This window comes from Tinamus guttatus, unplaced genomic scaffold, assembly GCF_059628265.1.
Source record: "Tinamus guttatus ecotype Peru unplaced genomic scaffold, ASM5962826v1 Tinamus_guttatus_pri_ptg000045l, whole genome shotgun sequence".
In the NCBI taxonomy this organism is placed as follows: Eukaryota; Metazoa; Chordata; class Aves; order Tinamiformes; family Tinamidae; genus Tinamus; species Tinamus guttatus.
The window spans coordinates 2,383,765-2,408,076 of record NW_028288579.1 but is presented as its reverse complement, the minus strand read 5'-3'; the positions used below and the strand labels follow the sequence as shown (position 1 = coordinate 2,408,076).

The 24,312-nt window shown below is 38.9% G+C and overlaps 2 protein-coding genes across 8 annotated transcripts; one reads left to right on the top strand and one right to left on the bottom strand.

Annotated features, from left to right (window-relative positions):
* Window positions 1-267: 267 nt before the first annotated feature.
* On the bottom strand, window positions 268-5,031 carry CUNH17orf75 (chromosome unknown C17orf75 homolog). The gene is made up of 10 exons (XM_088537952.1): window positions 4,879-5,031; window positions 4,627-4,698; window positions 4,172-4,297; window positions 3,592-3,732; window positions 3,326-3,383; window positions 2,513-2,632; window positions 1,840-1,904; window positions 1,593-1,729; window positions 972-1,075; window positions 268-576 (listed from the first exon to the last, which is right to left on the bottom strand). The coding sequence occupies exons 1-10, from the start codon at window positions 5,010-5,012 to the stop codon at window positions 352-354; spliced, it is 1,182 nt and encodes a 393-aa protein (XP_088394078.1). The 5' UTR covers window positions 5,013-5,031; the 3' UTR covers window positions 268-351.
* A 728-nt stretch (window positions 5,032-5,759) lies between these two features.
* ZNF207 (zinc finger protein 207) lies at window positions 5,760-16,826 on the top strand. 7 transcript variants are annotated; one of them, XM_088537915.1, is made up of 13 exons: window positions 5,760-5,803; window positions 7,158-7,284; window positions 7,735-7,873; window positions 8,358-8,528; window positions 8,944-9,019; window positions 9,532-9,579; window positions 11,371-11,441; window positions 12,113-12,273; window positions 13,094-13,186; window positions 14,459-14,701; window positions 15,404-15,566; window positions 15,759-15,942; window positions 16,159-16,826. In XM_088537915.1, exons 1-12 carry the CDS (start codon window positions 5,763-5,765, stop codon window positions 15,917-15,919), a joined length of 1,494 nt encoding a protein of 497 aa, XP_088394041.1. In that variant the 5' UTR covers window positions 5,760-5,762; the 3' UTR covers window positions 15,920-15,942; window positions 16,159-16,826. The 7 variants fall into 7 exon arrangements, with proteins under 7 accessions (XP_088394041.1, XP_088394046.1, XP_088394035.1 ...); XM_088537920.1 differs by having other exon boundaries at window positions 8,361-8,528; window positions 15,759-16,826; XM_088537909.1 differs by having other exon boundaries at window positions 15,759-16,826.
* Window positions 16,827-24,312: the final 7,486 nt, after the last annotated feature.

Below are 24,312 nucleotides of genomic sequence, written 5' to 3'. Positions count from 1 at the left end.
TAACATTTTTGTTGTTTTGTTGTTGTTGTTTTTTGGTGCAATGACAGTAGGAAAAAAAAAAAAAAAAAAAAAAAACACAAAACACACAAATGTCCTGACCTGACTTCCCCAGAAAAGGAGGAGCAATCAGCTGCAGAATCTGTTAAGCACTGAAAACTATACAACACCTGATACTTACACATTAAAACAAAACTCATGCTGCTTTATTTAAAAGGAGGAAAAGTAGACAGAACTAAAATTTACCTTTGACCCAGGAAATACTTTTAAATATAAATTAAAACTTCTGACATAGTGAAATGAAGTAGCATGGAAGAAATTAAGGATTTATACAATACCCTTAAAATAGTGCAACTAATTAAGATTGGTCTGAATCACTTCTGTTTCTCTCATGAATTCCTCAAGGACAGCCACTACATTTTTGGCTTCTGGCATTTCTGCATGTTCTACTTTAACAATCTTCAAAAGGATGTCCCCACTGCCGCAGTTCTTCAGGAACATGTAACACTTGAACAAGGCATAGTGGTTCATTTCAGCCTGGCGGATAAACCTCTTCAGGTTGTTAATGTCTTGTATAGCCTGTGAAGAGAGTAACAGTATCTTCTTATCCTTCTATAGAGAAAGGAAATATGCCACTATGTGGAAAAGTGAGGGAAGAAGAGCAGGAGCAAAACATTTGTAATAGGAATTTTGTATTGCTATTCTGAGTAATGCAAGAATTGAGTGAGTACTGTCCTTGAAGGGTATTCCACTGGGATATGACGGTATCAAGGGTTCACCTCAACTTTAGGGCAGATCAGCTAGCAAATATTAATGACTGAATTTGTGCTGAAGCCATACATATGGGTTCTGCCAACAAATTAAACATCAGAGTTAGATAACAACATATCAACATACAGGTTTTTTTTTTTTTCCTTGCTGTCCCTTGGTAACCTTGATGTCTCCCATAGGCCTTAACATAGAGGCAAAGTTACCTTCAATTTAAAGTTTTCCAAAATTTGCCGGAAGAGAAATGGATTTCCACCTTCAGCAGCATTTATAAAAGCCTGCATCCAGTCCTCACAGAATCTGTTGCTTCCTGTCACGTGTTCAGGAACACAAAAAAAAGGGAAGCAAGAATAAACTCAACAAAAGGATGTTCCTACGTTCACTTGGTTTAACTGCTCTCATACAGTAAATGACCACAGCATATCTGAGCCAGGAAATAAAAGTCTAATAAAATCAGCATTCATGGGGAGAACAAACACAGCTACACTGATTACACAAAATTCTCAGTCTTGAGTTGCTTCCCCTAACATGCATCAAAAATCCAGTGGACAAAAGTGTAAAATCACAGCTCTATGGTCCATGAATTAAATGCATTCTGGATTTTATTAGCAACTATTTTCAAACCACAGCTCCAGTGCATATGGTAAACAGTTACTCTGCAACCCAAGAGAAAAGCATGTTCTAGTTTTCAGACAGAATCCAAACTTTCTAGGTATGAACCTGTGAACCGTTGCCTATCTCCAACCACCTCTCAAGAACAGCGCTCTCAGCACCTGAGGAAGCAGCAGAAGGGGAGGAACGAGAAGTGTTTACAGCCACAACCTCACCTGCATTATGGAACTGAGGCTGGGCTCCACTGCAGTCTATAATTACTGACTTGTCCTGCTCCTCAGTCATGGCTATACACAAGGAGGTCATTGTACCTTCCTGAACAAGTCCTTGGAGGCTGGCAGCTGCCAGAAACCTGACCAAAAAAAATTGTGTGAATTGCCTGTTGCTACACAACACCTGAATATCAAAACCACCTGCAGAACCAAGGTAGTCACAGGCCCCTTGGTTTCACAGCATCTTTACCTGCTAATGTCTTTCTCTGTTCTTTCATCTGAGTTTTTTACTTCCACAGGGGTGTAACCCAAAGCCTTTAAGAAAAAAAAAAAAAAAAGACACTGATCTGATAATATTTCTGCTCCTTTACTGTAGTTACTAGTAATAAATACATAGCATGTATTTAGAATAAAGAATCCTCTGTAGTATTACGGTCACTGCAACTATTTTTGCATTCAGAAGAAATACAATAGTTACACTTTATTAATTATTCCATTAAAAAATGTCTTTGCAAAATCAGGGACTGGTGTTAGGATTAGATTTTATTTTCCAGTGAATTGCATGAGACACAGGCAATAAAACATTCCTTTTGGCTCAGAAGGATTATTGCACGTACAGCTTTCTCATTATATTTTTAATTTTCTCATTCTAATTAAAAACTAGTCACTACTAAGCAATTTAAAATAAATTAACCATAAAAAAATACTTTTCAAACATGAATTTAATCACGCTTGATGGATAAAATTTGTAGGTATTGTCTTAGCAATAAAGGATGGAGAAACTATTTGATTTAAATCAAAAAAAGGGAACTTTTCCTCATTTTCCCTAGTTGGGAAAAAAAAAATAAACACAGTGGTAGAATACTGAGGCACATTGAGGAGCCTTCCAAACCCTTTTGATTTTCAGTTGGACATACACTTACAGCATGTAACAAGAAGGCAAGTTTCTCCTGGAAGAGCTGTACTACTCTCTGAATAGGGCATATGGAATTCTCAAACCAGCTTCGCAAGTAGGGGTTAACGTAGGTCTCCAAGGTTTTTTGCTGTAATGAGTTGAAACATTAAAATTTTTACTGCAAATTAGATTTCTACATAAAAAAGAAGCACATTAACAATCTATTCAGCCTGTGACATTTGGATGTCAAACCCTTTATTTCAAGCCATGATAGACTAAAATCATGACTTTGACATTTAAACCCACACTGATGTGGAATATTAGATAGGAAAGACTTGATGTTTCCAGAATTAGACAGAATTATAACTTATTATGACATATATTGAACAAAGATCATGCATCAGCAGGCACGGGATGAGGTAGGGACATAAAATGCATACTTCATTAGAAAAACTGCTATGAGAAGAACAACAAAAATCTCTCCACAACATGCAGAAGCAATAAAAACCTAGGTGGATGCTGCTAACCTACCATTAGACTGTTAAATTTTATTAGTCATTCTTCTCTCTGAATATAAATACAAGTAACCTTTAAGAGATTTATAGTTGGCAAAAAAAAAAGAAAGTTCTGCTTTTTTTTGCCCTTTGACTTGTGTGAGTAACAGCACTTTAGGCATTCACTGCCTACTGCAAAGCAAGTAACCACAGCTCTCAGCAATACTGGTATGTTATACAGTAACTTGTTTCTGTATCGTAAATCTTCCAGATTGCTTTACTAATAAATTTGTGTAAAAAGTGGTCATTTTTACCACTTTAAAAAAATAATAAAAATCAAGCCTTACCTCTGGATTACAGTTTATCTTCAGACTTTGAACGTATTTGTCCAGCTCAAGTCTGAAAGTATTTTTTTTTAAGGAAAATAAGATGATTTAGGTAAGACCTGCATTTTGCCCTTTTAATGTATAGTTGTTATTAATGCATTCAGTGATATACTGGAAGGTTTCCCCAAACAGGCTAGTGCACTGATTTTAAGCAGGAAGCAGGCAAAATGAGAGCATCACTTTTACATCTTTTACATCACAGATAGGAAAGTTAAAGGTAAGGATATAGTTCTAAACCTTTCTCTGAACCGCCTAAGAAACAAATCACATATTCTGGAGCTGTGATGTCCGATTCCAGTGCTGCCATTTCTAGGAGATTTTCTTGGCGGAAAAGACAGTAGTAACAGCCAACTTTATATTCTGGTATGCTATACAGAAAACAAACAAAAATAATTTTGCTATAAATGCATCACAATAAAGAATTGCAAAAAGTAGATGTACGTGATTTCCATAAAGAATTATCACTCCCTAGCACAGATTGGCCCTATACAGGGCTGTCCTGGACATTCTCTTTTTTCCTCAGCAGAGTAACCAGAGAAGTTTAAGTTGCAATAGTAATACATACATGCAATATTTTTAAGTACTCAAACATTCAGTTATTTATCACAATATTTTTTCCCAAAACCACCTAAAGAAAGAAAAACATAAAAATGCCATTGGCACAGAGATGTTTTTAACAACAGCAATAGACTAAAAGCACAGAATCTGGATTAAACCTCACTGCAGCAGGAGATGGCAAGATGTACAATGTTGCCAACACTTCTCGTACTTCCTGCACCGCTTTGTGAAGGAGAAGCTATGCTTTACCTCAGCTCCACAGTTGCGACGTTCCCCATCCCTTCAAAAAGGGCTCCTTTAGTAAGGCGCTTAGCAATAAAACCACGCAGTTCAGTCTCCGCTTCAGGTGGTAAGTTAGTGTCCAGCAAGGACAGGCTTTAAAAATAATAATAATAATAAAAAAGAGTTAGCAGAAAGCAAATGTTAAGGCCTGAGACAAAACAGAAACGTTAAGTGTTTCCGGTAGTGAAATGCAGAGTACAAACTCAAATATGATTATTTATGTTTAACACATCAACATGTAATACGTAAATATTATCTGAGCTCTCAGAAGTTCCCACTGGCCTTGAGGACGCCGTCGCAGGGGGTTCTGCTTTGGCGTGACTTTGGTCACTGCTCACTTAGTCGCACCGCGATCGCCACAGGCTCCCTGTTAGCACCGGAACGGGACACGGGAGGAGGTTACGCGCACGGGTTGTGCCCACCTGAAGTCCTCGCCGGAGGGTGTCTCTGCAGCCCGGCTTCCATCGCCGCTGTCAGCTCCCTGCTGTGGGGACCTGCAAATCCAGCCAGGGTCAGGCCCGATTCCGCACACGGGGCCAGGGGCAGGGCAGAGCCCGGCCTAAGGGCGTTTTGAGACAGGATCGTGAAATGGAGGGCAGTTGGGGGGGAGTCTCCTTGGGGAAAACATAAACGTGATAAGAGGCAAGCGAAGCGCTGCAGACAGGGCCGCTCACCTGCGGCTGCGGTAGCCGTAGAGGCCGTGGTAGGTGCTGCCGTGCCGCTCCGGCCGCCGCTCCTCGCCCGCGCCGCCGCCCTCCTCGCTACTCTCCAGCTCCCGCTCGTCGCCGTCCGCCAGCGCCGGCAGCATCGTGGCCCGCACCGAACCCAACCGGAGTGGCCCGAACCGAACCGCGGCCGCCCCGCCGCAGTCCCCTGGGCAGCGTCAGCTCGCGGCTAAGGCCGGGCTCCCCCTCCCGGCGCCCGCCGCGCCGCTCCCTGTGCCTGTGAGCCCTGCTCGCCGCTGGGAAGGGCCGCGCAGGCTGCAGGGACCGGGCTGGGGCACCAGGGACGCGGGTGGCGTTTGGCGCCGCCGCAGCTAAGGCGCTCGCTGGTGTCTCCACGTGAGCGGACACTGCGGCGGGGCCGCAAACGCGCCCGGCGGCTACAGCAGCCGCGTCGGGAAGGCGGCCGCGGATCGAGGACCGGGGCGAACTCAGCAGCTCCCTAGCAGGAGAAGGGGACCCCGCAGGGCTCCAAAGCGGGCCGGGGCGCGCCCCTCCGGCACAGCGAAGCACAGGGAGGCGGGAGGCAGGTAGGAGCTGTCCGTACGCTTTATTTGAGCACCCTCCGAACGGCCCTGGCCCTCCCCCCAGCACAACCGCCCCCCGCGGCAGCGCGGCGACAAAATGGCGGCGGCCGCCGGCGAGAGGCGGGAGCGCGTCACGTGGGCGGCCCCTCCCTCCGTGCCGCGGTGCGTGCTGGGGGCTCGGAGGCGGCGGGCGCGCGGCGGCCATTTTGTGCCTGCCTCGCTGGGCTCCGCGGAGCGGCTGGTGTGGGCACCGCGGGCCGGGGCGAGCTCCTTTATCTGCCTTCTGTGTAGGTCGGAGGTGCCGCCGCCATGGGCCGCAAGAAGAAGAAGCAGCTGAAGCCTTGGTGCTGGTATCCTTCAGTGTGCGGCAGGAGGGTGTGGGAGCTGGCGGGGGGGAGGGGAGCGGCGCGGTCCCGTCCTTCCTCTCCTCGGCGCCTTGAGGTGCGGCGCTTTACTTTTCTTTGTCCCGTTATCATCTAGTCCCTGGATCGGCCCTGTTTCGTTTTCCGTGCTCCTCAGAGCGGCGATGGAGCGTCGTCCGTGCCCTTCCTCTGTGCTCCTAACCGCCCTCCCCGCCGTGCGGCCTAGTCCGTCCGCGCCCGCCTCGCCTGAGGCCTGGGCCGGGCTGCCCCAACCGCCGCCCTTGGTCCCTCTTTGCTCTGGTTCCCCCAGGGTCCCAGTAACGCAATCCCTATCCCCCGAGGAGAAGGATGGTAGTAGGAGGGGAAAAAAATCATAAATATAATGAATGCTGGTATTCAAGGAGAACTGGGGTAGTCTGGCTACAGAAAAGCCTATTGAAAATCTCTTTTCCAGGCTCTTGGATTTGCATTTGCTGTGTGAGAGTTTTTTTTTTTTTTTTTTTTTTTTTAATTGAGAGATATGTTTTTTTCCTTCAGTGATCTGTTTGTAAGCCTCTTTGCATGGGGATAATATAGACTTAAGTTTTCTCTCTCTGACTCTCTGAGATACTTATCGTGGTATGCAATCACTAAAAAATGGCGGCAGAAGATCATGGAGCAGCTTTCCTTTTTATTTTTTTAGTAATTTTTGAAGGCATCTATACTTCTGTTTTGGTATTAATAAATTTTAAGTTTTGCTGGAAGTGAGAAGGATATTGTAGCAGTAACAGCTAACACCGAATGTGCCTCTGCGTTGCTAAGCAAGATGTCTGGGATGTTGCACAGAGAGATCAACGCTGAACTGCAGAAGGGAAACTGCAGTTTGCCTCTTAAGCCATATGGATAGGAAACCTCATTCACTTATTAAAAAGCAGAAAATGTTGTGGCTATTTATGTAGTGCCCTAAAAATTGATATATCTGGGGGACTGAAAAAGGAAGGGCATTTTTAACTTTTTTTTTCTTTATGGATCTTAACTACAGATATTTATAAGCATGACTATTTAATAACAAGTATTTAGCTTCACTTCCATGTTATTCAATGTATTTTTTCCTTTAATATCTTAATCTTATTGCATACCTATCTCTTCCCAGTTTTGTAGTTACGTAACTGTTTGGAGAGAGAAGTGCTGGGTGATATGAAAATGCGAGGCTTGGTTTCAGACATCCATGAACTACTTGTGGTGATTTTGGTGCTTAGAGACATTTTCGGTGCTTTCCTTGCTTTAGAAGAAGTCGCTTATTACTGTAGTGTTGTAAATGCTTGCTTTCTGTGTTAAATATTTCCTTAACAGCCTTCAATAGGTATTGCAACAGGGATTTTGATGATGAAAAAATCCTTATACAGCATCAAAAAGCAAAGCACTTTAAATGCCATATATGTCATAAGAAATTGTATACAGGACCTGGTTTAGCTATACATTGCATGCAGGTATGTTTTAAACATGCATTAAAGTTTTCTGGTCATTATGTAAGATTGCGAATATTAGGAAATTTAAAGATTTTTTGGGAGGTTTCTGTAACCTTGAAAATATGCTAGAAACAGAAGTCATCTGCTTCCACAACAGGAGTGCTCTACTACGTTCACAGAGTATATGCAGTAAAGATCTTTAGGCCACTCGGGGGAGGGGAGGAATGAGGAAATTATGAGCTGCCTTGGTGTTCAGATTACAAGTTTAGCAGCTGGTTTTAGAAGCAAATAGTAGTTAACAGTGACTAGAAAACACACCTCAATAGGAACATCATTAACAGGAAGAATATTTCTAGGTGATTATTTCCATCTTGAATGTAAATGGGTTGAAAGCTACTTTTATTTTCTTCTCTTCCCTTTTTTTTTTTTTTTTTTTAAAAAAAAAAAAAAAAAAAAAACAAACTTCTTTAGGTACATAAAGAAACAATAGATGCTGTTCCGAATGCTATTCCTGGAAGAACAGACATTGAACTGGAAATCTATGGCATGGAGGGCATTCCAGAAAAAGATATGGAGGAAAGGAGAAGGTTACTTGAACAAAAAACTCAGGGTAAATTGAAATCTAGTTGGGTATCTGTCATTATCATAATCTGTTTAATAAATTAGATTTACTTTGGTGGGTGTATGTGTTGTGGTTGGTGGTGGTAGTTTTTTTTCTTTGGTTGTTTTTGAGTTGACTGTTCATGTTTAATATTAGTTATTAATCACACAATAGGGTGTATTTGCCTCAAAAGCATATAGATCAAGTGTCTATATGTGTGTATATATATATATATATGCATGTGTGTACTAATATAACTTTTCTGTTTGATGAAAATTGGTTAAGTGTTGGCCCTGTGTGATCATAGTCTTTCGTACTGATGCTAAGAATTTGCCTGTGTGATAAAGGTCTGACTCCTCAGAAGAGTAGTACTTGGGTTAATGCATTCTGTAACTGCAGATCTCTAGACTTTTGCCAGTTACTTGGAAAGAAAAATGGTATTTTACAGCATATGCTCTACCTTCAGTCTGATCGTATATGTCATACTATTCAGCAGAAAGCCAGAAAAAGAAACAACAGGATGATTCTGATGAGTATGAAGATGATGACTCTGCAGCTTCAACTTCATTTCAACCACAACAGGTTCAGCCTCAGCAGGGGTACATTCCCCCAATGGCACAACCAGGTTTGCCTCCTGTACCAGGTGCCCCAGGAATGCCTCCAGGTAACATGGTGTTTTGAGTTATTTTTTATTAAAATGTTCAGTAGACTTGCAGACCACTACATATATGCTGGAGCGTCCCTTCTGACATTCAAGTGCTGATGGTTGCAAAATAGTTTTCAGGTGCATCTGGCTGTTCTACACACACACCACATATACGTGCACATCTTCACTTGTGAAGAAAATTACCTAATGCTTGCCTCTAGATGGGAGCAATGTCAATATGCTAGTAAGGCTGGTGAGGAGACAGTGGATCTAAGCCAGACTTGCTTGTAAGCTTTTATATTTCATATAGAGATTAAATTAAGAAAATAAGGTTTTAGAGCTTTTTTTAAATCATTTATATCATTTATTATAAATGTCTGAAAATATGCTACTTGGCAAATATCATTTAAGTTTTTTTAAATGTGTTTAATAGGTATACCACCATTAATGGCAGGTGTTCCACCTATGATGCCTGGAATGCCTCCAGTTATGCCTGGGATGCCACCTGGGTGAGTAGGAAGACGACCCATACGACATATTCATACTGTGTGTTTTAAACCATGTGTCACAGAAAAATTCAAGGTGATCATTTAAAAAAAAAATAGGAACCTGTGAACTCTCTAATAGCCTTTGTGAGTATTAAGACTAAACAAAGATCTAGAGGGCTATAAACCTACATTAAAAATAAGTTGTAATAATCAGTTTATATGTAAAGTATGGTGTCTCTTCTATTTCATTGCCATGTAAAGTGTTGTTGTATTGGTTTAGAGCCTTCTATGAACTACTGTTGCATTGTCTATTGCATATATATATATATATATATATTGTGCATCTGCTTAATGGTCATGGACCTAACCAGGAACAAATAATTATCCATTTTGTTTGACCTAAGTTTTGGGCAAGTATAAGGTGTTGGTGTTTTTGTTTTTTTAAATGCTTGTTTGGGATTGACACAGTACCCTATCACAATGTATTTGGAAAATCACAGTTAGATTTTTGATTTTGTCATAAATTTTCACAGATTACATCAACAGAGAAAATACATGCAGTCATTTTGTGGTGGAAACATGTAAGCATCTCATTAATGTAATTTTAGGTACATTCATTATGCCATTTTATGTCCTATATTTGATAAGTTTGAAATTGTGTATGTGAAACTCTGACTGTTGCTTAAGTATGGGGAAAATGTCATGTTAGATTTTGCTGTATAATATTTGAGGTTCTCATTATCTAAATTAATATTGCAAAACTCGGTGTTAAGAAAAATGTGTTCTTCAGGCCATCAATGAAAATAGACCCTTTTAGTTTATAAGCATCTGTCTTGCATTAGACTACACATACATGGTTTTAGTGCTTTATGCTACAGGGCTTTTTGCAGGAGCTTACTTTTAAGTTTAAACTTAACTAAGGTGAGAAGTTGATTTTGAGACATAAATACTACCTTTGAATTGTAGAAGTCATGATTTTGTCAGACATCTTTGGGTTGCTCATCATGACTGTAGGCTTTCTAAGCATAAGTGAACAGGATCTTATTAGGCTCCCCGGTGTTCAGCATTCCTTAAACTCTGTTAGCTTTGGATGAATCTAGTGCCGCTTAGTAAAGACAATTTGCCAAAAAGCTGCAATCCGCTTCCATTTTGGTGAAGTCTTATGGAATGATGTTGTTGCATTACACTTTTACCTTATTTAATCTGTACTTTTCAGTCTAGCAGATAGTCGTTGAAATAGATGGCAAGACTTGCCCTTCTCCAACCATTAATCCAGAAAGCAGTAGCAGTTCTACATTGCCAGTCACTGCTACATCTCCTCTTCTTATTCCTTTGTAGCAGTAACATACAAATTGAGAGGAATAGATCTGGGAAACCTGTTGTGTTCCATAGCAAAAGCTGGCACTCTTTAAAAAAGACCAAGCATCATGAATAAAGAGCAGAAGAAAAAACATCCCAACTGTCCCATAGAAGAAACTGCTTCTTAGTGGGATTTTGGTATGCAGTTCGCTGCTGTATACTTGTCTAATTTGCTAAATAAAGTAATAGTTATTCCTTTATCCTGCTTCCAGTAATCCAACTTTGAGTGTCTGAAGAATGAAGGCAAGCTTAAGGCTTGGTTTGTTTCCTGTAATTTTCTGTGTGTTTCTCAACTGAAAACCACTTAGTGTTGTAGACAGCACCTCTTCTATGGAGTTGCAGCCCTGTGCAGAAAGGATTTGCTTAGGTTGTGTGTAGTGTTGAAAAGGAACATAATTCATAGTTTCCCCTATAAGATAAGGATAAAACAAATCATTTTAGTGATTCTCATTTCTTCAGGTTATCAGTAGCAGGCAAAAGACTTCTAGGTGTGAAGGGAAACGTTACCATGGTTAGAACTCCTCGCAGAAAAGTGTGGGCTTTCTTTTGTTTTTGTATATATATCTATTTTTAATCCAGAATACAGGGAGTATTTACTGTAACTGAAACCAGAAATTTCCTTAATATCTGGACTCTGCTTTCGGTCACACTTTGTGGTTAGTTTACAGCTTTAGGTTGTCTGCAATTCAGCTCAGATTCTTAGATATTATTCTTAAACTAATACTCTGGAATATATTTTAACAGAGAAATCAGGTTTGGACATCTAATAATGGAGGGAATGAAAGCTTTAAGAATTAATGTTCAAATAGAATTTGGGGAATTTGTGTGCTGTTATTTTTTGATTTTTTTGGTAAAGAAAAAATAACTGTGGAGCTGGCTGTATTTTTGGGATTGTTTCTGTTGAGAACTTCTTAAAATTGTTTACCATGCCTTTTATCTAATACAGGTATGTGCCAGTTGTCTTAACAATGAATCATGAGTGTTCATACCAGTATTCCTTTCCTTTTGAATAGGATGATGCCAATGGGTGGGATGATGCCTCCTGGACCAGGAATACCACCTCTTATGCCTGGTATGCCACCAGGTAGGTTAGGGCTGTAAAACTCCTCCTGTGGCGAGAACTAAATTAATACAACTTAGTTTTTTTAAACAAAGTTGTATCTACATACTACATTTTTGTGTGTGTGTTTGGATTATCCAAGAAGCTACTCTTGCATAAAAGACAGACTATTGTGAATGGAAAATATGGAATATAGGTTTGTTTTTTCCTATTGCTCTTCTGTTTTTGTTGTTGTTCTTCTGTTGTCTGGCCTTCGTTTACATGCACAGACCTTTTTCTTGTGACTGCAACTGGAAAATTAAAATGGTGGAAAATGTTTGTGAAATAATGTGATATACCCAATGTGAACTTGCAGTGTAAAGAAACTAACTGGAAATTTCTTGCTATAGACAAAACAGAGCTGCCCAGCCTTATTTCTTGAGGTTGTGGAGTTCTTAAAGCAGCCCTGATTTCTCAGTATTGCAAAATGCACAACTAAAATCAGTTTTACTCTGAAGTAGCCAACTCTGCGGTCCTTTGCATGGACATTTAATTGATGTCTGGCTGCAGGCATTTGTCATGATTTCTTTTATAGATGCCTTAAAAACACATCTTCCCTGGGGGAAGATTTTGTTTGTTTAGAACACTGGGAACAGCCTTGGTAGAGGATTAGACTTTCTTGAGCCAGAGTCTCTAAAGGTTCCTTTGGTTTGCAGGCATGCCACCTCCTGTTGGCCCTCGTCCTGGGATGCCTCCAATGACACAAGCACAGCCTGTGACGGCACCGGGTATTCTTAATAGACCCCCTGCTCCTGCTGCATCAGCACCTACCCCTCAGCCTCCAGTTACTAAACCACTCTTCCCAAGCGCAGGGCAGGTAAGGTATCTCATAGCCTGGAATCTAGTCTACTGCATTTCTTAAATTGCCACTGTGCCATTGTCTGCTCTTTATTACTGAGGAGGCTCCAGAAGTAGCTGGTTGAGGGTGTTTTTTTTTTTTTTTTTTCTCCTCCAAGCCAGAATTCAATGCAGTGCTTTATCAACTTACAAAAGACTTTATCTTACAACAGGCCTGAAACCAGGCAGAAGTTTTGTAAGCCAGGGAGGGAGAGAGGAGTAGGCAAAACATCTCCCTAATTCATGTAATTTGCCTTTTTATAAGTACTTCGGGTGGGCAAGGGGAGGCGGTAGTCAGCTGCAGGAATCTGATTGCATAGAACTTTTCCTAACATTTCCTGAGTATAAATCTTGATACAGTTTGCTCTCTGAGTCTTTTTGTAATGGGCTCTTTACCCATCTGTGGACTAATTTATCCCATAGTCATATTCACCCTGTATTAAAACATTGCCTGGATGAAGATTTTTTTGTTCCTCATTTAAAAAAAAAAAAAAAACCTTATGAGGAAAATAAAACAGTAAAATTTTATTTAGGTATTTTGGGGAGGGAAGTGGGGAAATGATGGTGGTTAGAATGGCTTGTGACTTCTATCCTTTGATTGCACTTGCTGTAACTCCTTTTACTTGCTTTCAAGAAGTATGTTACAGAAACTTTATAGTGTCCTACTTGCATTTTGGACTTCTGCAGGGAAGGATTCATTTACAAAAACAAAGTCCCTTGCATAAGAAATCCTTTCATTTGGATACTTTCCACCCATTTGCTTGGAGACTTTTCACTGTTTCCTTTCTTTTATGCTACAGATGGGGACACCTGTCACAAGCTCAAGTACAGCTTCCTCCAATTCAGAAAGTCTGTCAGCATCTTCTAACGCTCTGTTTCCTAGCGCAGCACAAGTACGCAGGAAGTCGCAGTTAAAAAAAACAAATTGCTTTGCAACTTAACCCTTTGGACCATTCTGTAAAACCTAAAATTGTCTAAACATCTTCAGATACCCTGTTATATTCCTGATTATGTTTAGCTGGTAAAACTACAGAGTCCTTGATTGTGAGTTGCATCTTTGCCAGAAATCAGCATGTCTAAGTGCCTGATTTTTTTCTTAGGCACTGAGAGAATGAAATGCTCCATCCTGGTTCTAAAGGGTTAAAAAAGCATGAAAGCAGATAAATGCATTTTACTGGGCAGTGGATAGCTTGATGCATGGTCAAGGCTTTTTAGCTTATGTCGTTTAATATGATGCATCATCATGTAGGAAACTTCATGATTTGCATTACATGTTTTAAAAAAATTAAGTACGTTGTTTCGATTAGAAAGTTTAGTGAAAAAATATAAATGTAAAATGCCTAGAAACAAAAGCATTCTCTCATAAGTAAAAATTGCTTTGAAGTTTGTAGCATCTTCAGAGAGAACTTGAGTAAAGCAAGCTTCTCTTGAGTAGCAGATTTAATTTAAGAACAAAGTAGGAAATAAGAAAATGACATGCTGGAATTTTTAGTGGACTTCGTATTTGCCTTAAGCTGATTTCTTCAGACAAGAAGATTAAAAAACTGTAGCTACGGTACTTTGTGAAAATACTGCAGTGACTTTTTTATGGAGAGAATGCTTAAAAGAAAAAATATACAGAGTAGAGCTTTTTTAAATGTTAAACACTTTCTAAATACCTAGTTTCAATGAATGCTAACACTTTCTATTATAAACTAACAATAGCCCAAGTATGCTAATAACTTAATGAGCGAACTGTATATTGATAGCTGCAGGCTGTTAATATAACAGTGAATCAGGAAATATTTAGACATTTACAGAACTTTGTATTTGAGGTAAAATTTTTCAGTAGTGTGTGGCGTTTTTTTCTTTTTTCCTTTTTTTTTTTTTTTTTAAATTGTGGCTTTTGATCTGCTTCTCCTAGACTTTCCTCTGTGTGTGTGTGCGTGTGTGTCTGTGTGAGTGTGTGTACATATATATTTATATATAGTATGTATATATTGGGTTTTATTGTGTTTCTCAGTTGCTTTAGTATGTGATAAGGCTGAACTTTACTTTTTGTCAAGCTTATTTTAATTATGTATCTCACTGGAAGGTTTCAGAGGTCTAACAGATAATATCACTTAAGTTATTTCTTAAACTTTAGGACATAAATATTTTTATTGATCTATCCTTGTGTTCCATAGGCTGCTGCAGCTGTTCCTGGTCCAGTTGGTACTGATTTCAAACCTTTGAATTCTACACCTGCAACAACAACAGAACCCCCCAAACCTACATTCCCTGCTTACACACAGTCTACAGCCTCAACCACTAGCACAACAAACAGCACTGCAGCTAAACCAGCTACATCCATAACAAGTAAGCCTGCTACACTTACAACAACCAGTGCAACCAGTAAGTTGATCCATCCAGATGAGGATATATCACTGGTAAGTTAAAATATTTTTCGTATCTTGCTGAAAAGTGCAGTTTATGCTAATCATGACTGATTCTTCTGTGTTCTGCGTAACAGTAGTAATGGTGAGAATACAAAACATAAAGTGCTAATTGATGGCTTGCATCCTCAAAATGTTTGATTACAGAATGATGACTAGCATATCATAATGATGCTATTACAAATAAAGCTACCTTCTTGTTAGCAATAAGCAACTGTCAGCCCAAGATACAGTTTGGGCATTATTTCTGTATGTGAGTTAAGAGTGAAGTTAAGTAGATACAGTTGATAAATTTATACCAAAAGACTTAATAGCATTGAGACTTCTTCAGACTTATAGCAGTCAAAATCGGGAACTTACAGATTAAAACAAATAAGTCTTAATTTCAGTTCAGATATTTTTTTATGTCTCTGTGTTAGCTTTGCCTCAGCTTGTTGTGAAGGTGACTTTCCTCACCTGAGGGAAGAGGAGGATTTAGGTGCTCTCTGCAGAATACAATATTCGACAGTGTTAATAATTGGAAGGGAAATAAAAATCCAAAAGTTAAGGTTGCTGCATAATATGCTATTAATAATATTCTTGAACTCTTGAGACATTTGAAATGTTCTATTGTGTAATCTATTTTGTTCTTGCTTACTTTGATTTTGTTGAACTTGAGTCTTATGGTGTGTTACAATCATCTGTTCCTGCTTCTAGGAAGAGAGAAGGGCACAGCTGCCTAAATATCAGCGTAACCTTCCTCGACCAGGACAAGCGTCCTTGGGTAATCCACCAGTTGGACCAATTGGAGGTATGATGCCACCACAGCCAGGAATTCCTCCACAGCAGCAAGGAATGAGACCTCCTATGCCACCTCATGGTAATCATAAGTTTCCTAATTTTCTTTATTTAAGGATTTGTTTTTGCTATAAACTTTTTTTAATACAAAGTGGCAGATACTGTGAAGAAACAGCTTTTCACAAAATGCAGCTTCTGCCCACTGTTGACACCTAAAATAGCTGCTTTTAAAAAACTTGAATTCTTGTTTGCATCTTAAATGTTTTGTTTATAGGTCAGTATGGTGCTCATCACCAGGGCATGCCAGGATACCTTCCTGGAGCGATGCCTCCTTATGGTCAGGGACCTCCGATGGTGCCCCCTTACCAAAGTGGACCTCCTCGACCTCCAATGGGAATGAGACCTCCTGTAATGTCGCAAGGTGGCCGCTACTGATGCTACTACACACATTCTAATAGGTTTGGAGATTAAACCTTTTCTCATCTTGTGCTGTTAATATAGCCAAGCTTCCGTCAATTAAGGCTTCATTGTGACTTAAAAATAAGTATCTTCCCACATGCAAGGAACTATTGGACATTAGTATTTTACATGGGAAAAATATTTGGAATAATAACAGGAACTTTTCCTGATGTTGCAATTTATACTGTATGGCTTCTTTTTCATGTTTCATCTAGGTTTTTAGAAGTGAAGTATAGTAAATATGGTTCGTTAAATTGTGAAGGCGCTGGAATTACATGAACATACCATCTTAAAGGCAAGTTCTGTAACATTATGTTGCTATTTGTAAAATGATGCCTTCACAGCACTTCAAGTGCTGTTGGACTTCACGTCCCCAACATAAGTTTGGTGAGGGCTGTAACTGTTCCCAACTACCTGTACATTTAAGAGTCAGAACATGTAACAATATTTAATGTATTTAGAGTTCCTTCTGTTTCAGGGTTTAAGTAAACTGACCCCCTAAGGTCATGTGACTTTTCTGTACTGTTATAAACTTAATTGTAATAAAAGAGGAGAAAAATTTATATGCCTTTTTATTCGTGACCAGCTGTGGACAACTGCCTGAAAGGTTTGTACAGATGCATGCTGTGGTAACTATCAGTGTAATGAACACAGTTGTTGGTGCTGTTTTGATAAAATCTGAATTCCTTGCTCTAAAATTAAGGCACTCCTTTAGCTGCACGTCTTGAGTAGAGAAAGACCTGTACACTTATTAACTATATCTTCAAAAAAATGAGGCTGCAGGAGGCACATCTTAACTCCTGGATGTAATTTCTCTTAATGGCATATGTTTCTTTGTGCTTTCTCATCCTCAATAAATTTTAAATGATTTCTCGTCCTGGCACTTATTTGCAAGATACAAGTTTGATTGCTGTAAGATGCATCCTAGTGCCAGGTGCGTCCTGTTAGTTCATTCTTCAGCTGACTTTTCCTTTCAAACGTGCAAACACATGAATATCAGGAGTCTTAGATGAAGATTTCTAGAAGCTTAGTGCATGACACATGGGTGAGCGATTTCCAGTTGATACTGTATTGAAGTTGACCTGCAAGAGAGAGTAACTTACTCTGTTTTTCAGTGTATAAAGGAGAGATGGACCAAGTAGTATGTAACATACTGTGTTTTTACTTTAAATATGCAAAATTTCCAATCTTGCCTGGCTCCAAAAAGTGAGACATCCTGTGTGCTGTGATCAGATGTTGATTGAGTTTCCTGAATCATTTAATGGAGTTGTCTAGAGCAGGAGACCACTCCATCAGTTTTCCTAATTACAATTAGCAAATATAAATCTTAACCATCTGAATTTGTCATTTACCTTTTTATAAGAGTGAAGTGATAGATGACTGTCAAGATGGAAATTCTCTGAATATCTAATATCACTGTGTTAATACATACTGTATTTCTGATGAGAATGCAAATGTACTTTGTAGAGGAAAGGAAGTGAGAACTTTCTGGGTCACCTTCTTGGAACAGGAAGAAAAGAGTGAGGAGATTTTCATTTGCAGGTCAACTTTAGATACGTGTTCCAGCCTCAAGCCTTAACTCTGTAACTTAATTTTTAGGATATTTTTCCTTTAGGGTAGATTAAAAAGATAATTAGCTCCATAGATGTTAATGGGTGCTGTTTTTGATTTCTTTTTTTTCTTTTTTTTTTTCTGCTGGACTTAAATAAGCTTCATAGAGCTTTATTCTGTACTGTCTCTTAGTTCAGAAATACAGTATAGCTATAAAACGGTTGTGTCTCTCAGCTTCAAAGGCTTGGGATCATGGAACAGCTCATAAAGATACTAGAGCATCCAATTCATTCTAATGCTAACTGAATGGCCTTAGTTTAATCATTAAAAATTGTCAAGCACTTTTGCTGCAGTGTTTGGAAGACCATAACTCCAAGCCTCTGTTGAGAAGCAGTTCTTTCTGGTGATCACCTGTCAGATGTTCAGTAATTGGCTGGCAGATGTGCTGAGTGGGCCTCAGTGTTGAATCTTTTTAGCTCTTCACCTTGCTGTATACATACATATTAGAGATGAAACTGTTCTGCTTAAGCAAGTGCTTTTGATACTGTTTTTTCCCCTTTGGTCTGATAAGGTTAAATTACCAAGCAAAACACTAGAGAATTTAATGGTGTCTTACATTGATCTTTTTTTGTAATACTACACATAATTCCTACATTATAAATTGATTTTAACCTTCTTGTAAAACTAGAGGAGTTTCTTGCTTTTTCTGAAGATCTTGCTGCTACTGTAAGGATGTTTTGCCTTCCTGCCCCTGTTAAATTTAAATACCTTCTCCCTTCAGCATCTTCTTGTAATTGATTTTATTAGGATGTTGGTTTTGGATCCCTACTTTGCCTGGGATAAGTATTTGGGAAACATGACTGCATGCACTGCTAACTCTGCATATCCTGCAAGATGTCTTGGTTAAGTTGTAAATAGTGAACATGTAGCTGTTTGATAATAACATCACATTACAGCTATTACGGACTTCAGAGCTTGTAAGCGTTTAAAGATGGAACTTTTCTTAACACTAATGTTACAATAATCCCCCAGCTAAACACTGCCAAATACAGTCATGTGCTTTAATCTGCAGCAAACAGGTGAATGACCCTTTCTGTTTTGTTTTTCTTTGTTTTTTACTGTTGATAATCTTTCCTGCTCCTGTCATTTCTACTCTGTGAGAGCTGTGATGTGGCTATGTTCAGTTACTCTTGTGCCTCTTCTGTGTACTTTTGTGTCAAGTCAGCAGTTTCAATGCATATGTTGTCTGTTGGTCCCTGCCTCCATTTCTTTGGATACTGCTTCTTAATATTGAGAGAGTTGGATTTATGGTGCACTTTCCCAAAAGAGAAAGCTTGCTTATACCTTTGACTGTAGTCTTTTTCTATAGAAAGACTGCAGCTTTTTATAAAGCTTCATCAACAAAGCTGTGCCCACAAAATCTGTGGTGTGATGCAGCCATGCCAACAGGTTTTTGCTTTAGTTAATCTCTCCTTAGTAAGGGATCTTAGAAGCCTTTGCACCTCTAAACAGCTAGAGAAGACAGGCTTTTCATGGGACTCAAGTGAAGTAACTACATAAACAGAACCTTTGCTTTTTGATTATTCCCCAAATTTGTCACATAGTAAAGCTAAATCTTGTAAACAGCTTTTGTCAAACCTCTAAATTGGGTGTAATGCAGATGTGGAATACAGTAAACAGGCAGCAAAAAAACTTAGATGGAAAAAGACATTTATATGAATCAACATTTGCAATACCTGGCACTTTTATGAGGTTTTATAAATTATTTTATACATAGTCTCTTACTATCCCTATGAGAGAAAAACACTCTGCTGTTTTTTTTAGGGCAAAAATGATGAGTCTGACATGGGAAAACCTTGAAAGAACCAAGGTTAGTTTCTCAGGTGTCTTAATACGATTTATTTTTTATTTTTATTTATTCATTTTTTTTACTGCTTCTAGGATATCTTTCTGCTTTGGCATTAGTTAAGTTAGCTGGTTTATATGGGCTAGAAATTCTGGGAGCCTTCTGAGGTTTTTTTGCACTTCACAGGTGAGATTAAGTGCTGATTTAAAAAAAATGAGGCTTGGCTGTATATCTTAATAATTTCAGTAGATAATTATTCCTCACTCTGTGCATGCATGGAAGAATGTGAACAAGCTTCTAGAAACATACTCAACTGCATCTTACTTGTATGGTTTCTGCAGTTATTGGGAGTGTATGGAGCACTTGAGCAATATGCATATCAACTGTGTAATTTGCTTTCTCAAAACTTGGATTAAAATGTCATATATAACCTGAAATTATTTTACAGGAACCAGAGAATTCTGAATACAAGATAAGAAATGAAACATCAAGATTACTTCACTTTTAAAAACAATAAGAAGGGCATTATGACTCTTCTGTTAAATTGAGACTGATCTATCAGTCCATGAGCTGGGGCTGCAATTTAAAATGGTTGCTTTAATATTATTTAATGTCTTAATAATTGTACTGGTCTAGTTTCTACATGATATGCCAAGGCAAGGGTGAGATATTTCAGTGGCTGATGGAATCTTTAACTTTACTTTTTGTGAACTAATATGGTAAATACCATCAGTTATGGGGAAAGTGCCCCAAGACAATTGACTTATGTTCCATTGATCAAGCTAATAAGCAAACCCTCCAGTTCAGAAATAGCTACTGATTGTAGAAGGTTTAGTTTGAGCCGAACAACGTAGATGCGAAGGCAATCGTTTCCTTTTGTTTGCTTGATCACTGGAATTTTGTTAACTTTGAATGCATGTCTTTTACTTAATTGGGTCATGTTTTTTCTAAAATTCAAATTTTTCTTCTTTCTATAGCCCTGCCATAGGACAGACTGAGGCAGAGTCTCAGTGTTGCCCTGTTCAGTCTGAGGCAAGTGGGATTTATTTTATTAATTCTGGGGGCTTTCACAGCTTTATGGCTGTTGGATATTTATGTCCCCAAACTTGCAGCAAGTTTGGTGAAGGCCCCTAAATTTATTTTAATTTAGGATTTTTATTTTCTTTTGGTAGATGGGCTCTATATGAATATTTATCTTTTTATTATTACTTCGTTTTTAAGAGTTTCAGGGGGAGGGAACATGTTTTAAGATGTTTGGGTGTCTTCTCTCTTGCTGGAGTGTTTCCTTCACAGTGGTCAGATAGTCTTTCAGCCACATCTTTCCTTCCTTCCCCATCCCTCCCCTCATTCCCAGGAGTCTTTGTGCTGTTTGGGTTTTATTAATGTGGCTTCTTGTAATCTTTGAACAGGTGGCATGTAGAAATTGCTAATGTTTCTTCTGGGAAGTTCTATTTAATAAAGTGTTTAAAATACTTAGGTTGTTAATAGGAGGAGGTGACATAGCTTAGATTACACATTTTTTTAACCTACAAAATGCTGTTCTCTTGGAGAAGGTTATTATGACATTAATGCTACTACATTGCTACTGATGCATTGTGCTGCATCACAAGAAATATTAATGTAGAGCCCTATGAAAAAGTGAAGATTCAAGGTAATAAAGCAGAACAGAGGAGCGAGGAGGTGGAGTTGGTAGATTTTCCAGCATATTGGATTCAGAGAAGACCTTTTCATCAATTGCAAATGTACCAGACTTCACAATGCATTGCCTGTTGGCAACATGCTGAAAATCATAGCATGTGTTAGAAATTCCTCAGGATTGTGTAGCATAAGGAAAAATTATGTGTTCTTACTTGAAGTTTTCTTTTGCACAGTGAGTAGCATAGAATTCTAGTCTTCATGTGGGAAAAGGAGATTTTGTGCTGTTGCTTGCTCTCTCTTGCCAGTCTATAGGTTTGGGTACTTGAGGTTACTCGCAGCCGTCTTCAGCCTCGAAGGCTAGGCTTTGTCCAAGGAGATCTTGAAACTTGCCATCAGTGACATTCTTACATTAACAAATGTTGATGTTGGAGGGGCTTTTCTAATTCTTTTCGTAACCTTTCTAAAATTTGCAGTGTTTCTTGGTAGACATAGAATGCATTTCTTCTGTTTTGCTAAATAGTGATGCACTTGTATGATTTTTTTCTTCAGTTAAACTTACTGCAAGTGAGATTTGTTTATTTTCTTGGTTACAAAAGTCGACTGCACGTTCCTCTTATTCTTTCCTTTGTATGCTGCCCTTGGTATTTTTCTTAGAGAAGCGCCCCCCCAATCTTGCCCATGGGAAAAAGATGTCCTCTGTTAACTGTTCTAAAGTAATTAATGAGCATACTGTTGCTTTTCTAATTTTTGTTGTGATGCTGCCCTTGGGAACACATCAGGATACACTGCTGCACCTAGCGTTGCTGTTTCATATATTCACTCTATAGAAACATTTGATCTAGTTCCTGTTTTTCTGTCATATCTAAGGAAACAACCACCAAAATACTTGCTATGGCTTGTGCTTCTTGCTTAAAATGAGTCTGTTTAAAGAGTTAAGATAAATAGCCAAATAACAAATGCATAACAGTGAATTTCTTAAGAATTCCCACTTAAGATTGCTGCAGTACAGGGTAGATTTTATCCAGCTACCTGGATTTACTTCGTCATAAAGCAGACAGAGAATTCAGATATGTGCTGTGTTGTTTCTAATGGAGTACCCTGTTTAGATCCACACTTGGCTTACACGTAACATTTATCTGCCTCCACAGTATAGGTTTATTATCTAATTGGGATGAATTGCTTGATCTGGTTTTGTTGGAGACAACTGCTTGTCATGTTCCTGAAGTTTTTTTTTACTGATACTTTGGAGCAAGTGAACTAGTTGTTTTGTAGTCTAAAACATGATCCTAAGCTAGTTTTAGACAATTTCAGAATTTCAATTCATGTTCACGCTCTTTCCTGCTGAAAGAGGCATTTTGATACTAAGATAATACCATGGGATATTGCTATATGAATTACATGTTTCCTAGCACTGTTTTTTACTGCTACATTGCGAATATTGTTTGTAATTTCTGGTAGGTAGTTGACAAATCTTTCAGTCTCCATTCTTTTATTCCTACAGGTTTTTGAGACAGGGCTTTTTCTGCTTCCTATTTGGGAGCTGGTACCTTTAGCAGATTCACCCATACCACTCTGGTCTGTTACCAGACTGGTGTATATGCTTAAGTTTGAAGAGATTAATAATGCGCATGTGTTCACTTGCTTTTGTTTTGTCCTGAAAGATGTATGTGCAAGTGCTGCTGTCTTTTTAGTCACTGTGCCTTTCTGTGGGAATAGCTCTCAGCTCCTGGGCAGCTGGCCCTTCATCTTTAAAACAAGTTGCAAAATTCTCATTCAATCCAAGTAGCTCATAGCTTGCTGGGTTTTTTGAAGCTCAGTTAGTGATTCTCACTAGTGTGGATCTAAGGAGGGTAGCTCAAAAAAACTCTTGTGTTTCAAAGAATGGATAGTTTGTGTGCCAGAATGTGCTGCCAGTATTGCAGCAGTCTGTATCAAACCTGTGATTCTCTCTCTCTGTTTTTGTGTGTGTGTGTGTCTGTTTTTTTCTGAGCATCATCACAGTGTTTTTAGTGACTATGTAAGTATTAATGGAAGTAGGTTCTAGGGTGTTGTTTTTTGAGTCATATGGTGATACGTGAGTTTTATTTGAAGGCCAAGAATTGCTGGAATTCTGAGCTGCTGAATTGGGTGAATTTCCACCCAGTGGTCAAAGTGAATGGGACATGGCAAATAAAGTGCCTGCAATGCCTAAAGTTGGTCTTGCTTTAGAATTGTGTGACAAACACAATGTGTTCTGAGCCATGCATAATAAAGGCAGGATTCGTTAATATTGTGAGGAGCACAGAGTTCTGTGGTAACCTCCAGAAAGCTTAAAAAGTGTATGCATACTTGTAAATCTGGAATCGATCAAGTAACTACTTTTTTTTTCTTCCTAATAAAATGGATGTAAACAGATGCAAGTCTGAGAGAAAGAAAAGATTTGAAACAGCTTTTGTAGGGATCAAGCTAGAAGTGAAGTGATTCCAAAGTGTAATATTTATAGCAGTGGACAAGTTTAATAGCAGGTTCTGGAAAAAAAAGTAGAATCTTGCGAAGGCTATCAGGACACACAGAAAACAATCAGTATCATGAATGTATTGTTACTTTTTATCATGTTATATGAAAAATCTTGGAACCTCTATTTGAGGGAGCCAAACATTTTGGTCTGCTGCTTTTGCAGAAAAAGCCACTTGTTGTCCTATACTGTGTGACACCAGTATGTTCCTCAGTGAAGTTCTTCCCCTTCCAGTTAGATAACACTGACCTTCACTGTAATAAGCAAATTATGGGGACTAGTATTTAAACATCTGAGCACTGCTGAAAATACTGAGGTACTTGCACCTTGTAGGCAAGTTAACATAACTATTTTCTACAGAATCATTTTCAGTAGGAAGAATCAGTAACAGTGCAGTTTGAATTCATCCTCATTACCTCTCTGTAAACAGTTGTTCTTTCTCGGGATTTAAGAAAAATAGTTCTGTCAAAACTAGAATTCTAGTGCAGTACTAACTAACACCCCCTCACACACACAATTTTGAGATGGTGAAAGCTTTCTAAAGAGCTGCTCTTGGAGGAATGTCTCCAGTTTTGCTTATTGAACTGGTGTAAATCTGGCTTGTGAGTGTCATTTAAAAAAAGAGGGGAGAGTATTTCTTCTACTGCTGTTCTCAATATCCAATATGTAAAGTTGGTTTTAACTAACACCAGTTATCATTACAAAATGAGCAGTTATCATTACAAAAAAATACACCATGAAATCAAAAACTATTTCCTTGTTTTCTAATTTAGGGAATGATGTGATGCTTTGAGACAAAGTAAGATGTCATGCAAAGCTTATTTTTTCATAACTTCATAA

What these genes read in the sequence shown, in the direction of transcription:
- CUNH17orf75 (XM_088537952.1), bottom strand. Translation starts at nt 5,012, where the DNA reads ATGCTGCCGGCGCTGGCGGACGGCGACGAGCGGGAGCTGGAGAGTAGC. An exon ending in TACGGCTACCGCAGCCGCAG is followed by an intron (nt 4,699 to 4,878) that starts GTGAGCGGCCCT and finishes CTGGATTTGCAG; the next exon opens with GTCCCCACAGCAGGGAGCTG. An exon ending in GCCTCAGTTCCATAATGCAG is followed by an intron (nt 1,076 to 1,592) that starts GTGAGGTTGTGG and finishes AACACGTGACAG; the next exon opens with GAAGCAACAGATTCTGTGAG.
- ZNF207 (XM_088537915.1), top strand. Translation starts at nt 5,763, where the DNA reads ATGGGCCGCAAGAAGAAGAAGCAGCTGAAGCCTTGGTGCTG. An exon ending in TGTTTCCTAGCGCAGCACAA is followed by an intron (nt 13,187 to 14,458) that starts GTACGCAGGAAG and finishes TGTGTTCCATAG; the next exon opens with GCTGCTGCAGCTGTTCCTGG. An exon ending in ACCTCCTATGCCACCTCATG is followed by an intron (nt 15,567 to 15,758) that starts GTAATCATAAGT and finishes TTTTGTTTATAG; the next exon opens with GTCAGTATGGTGCTCATCAC.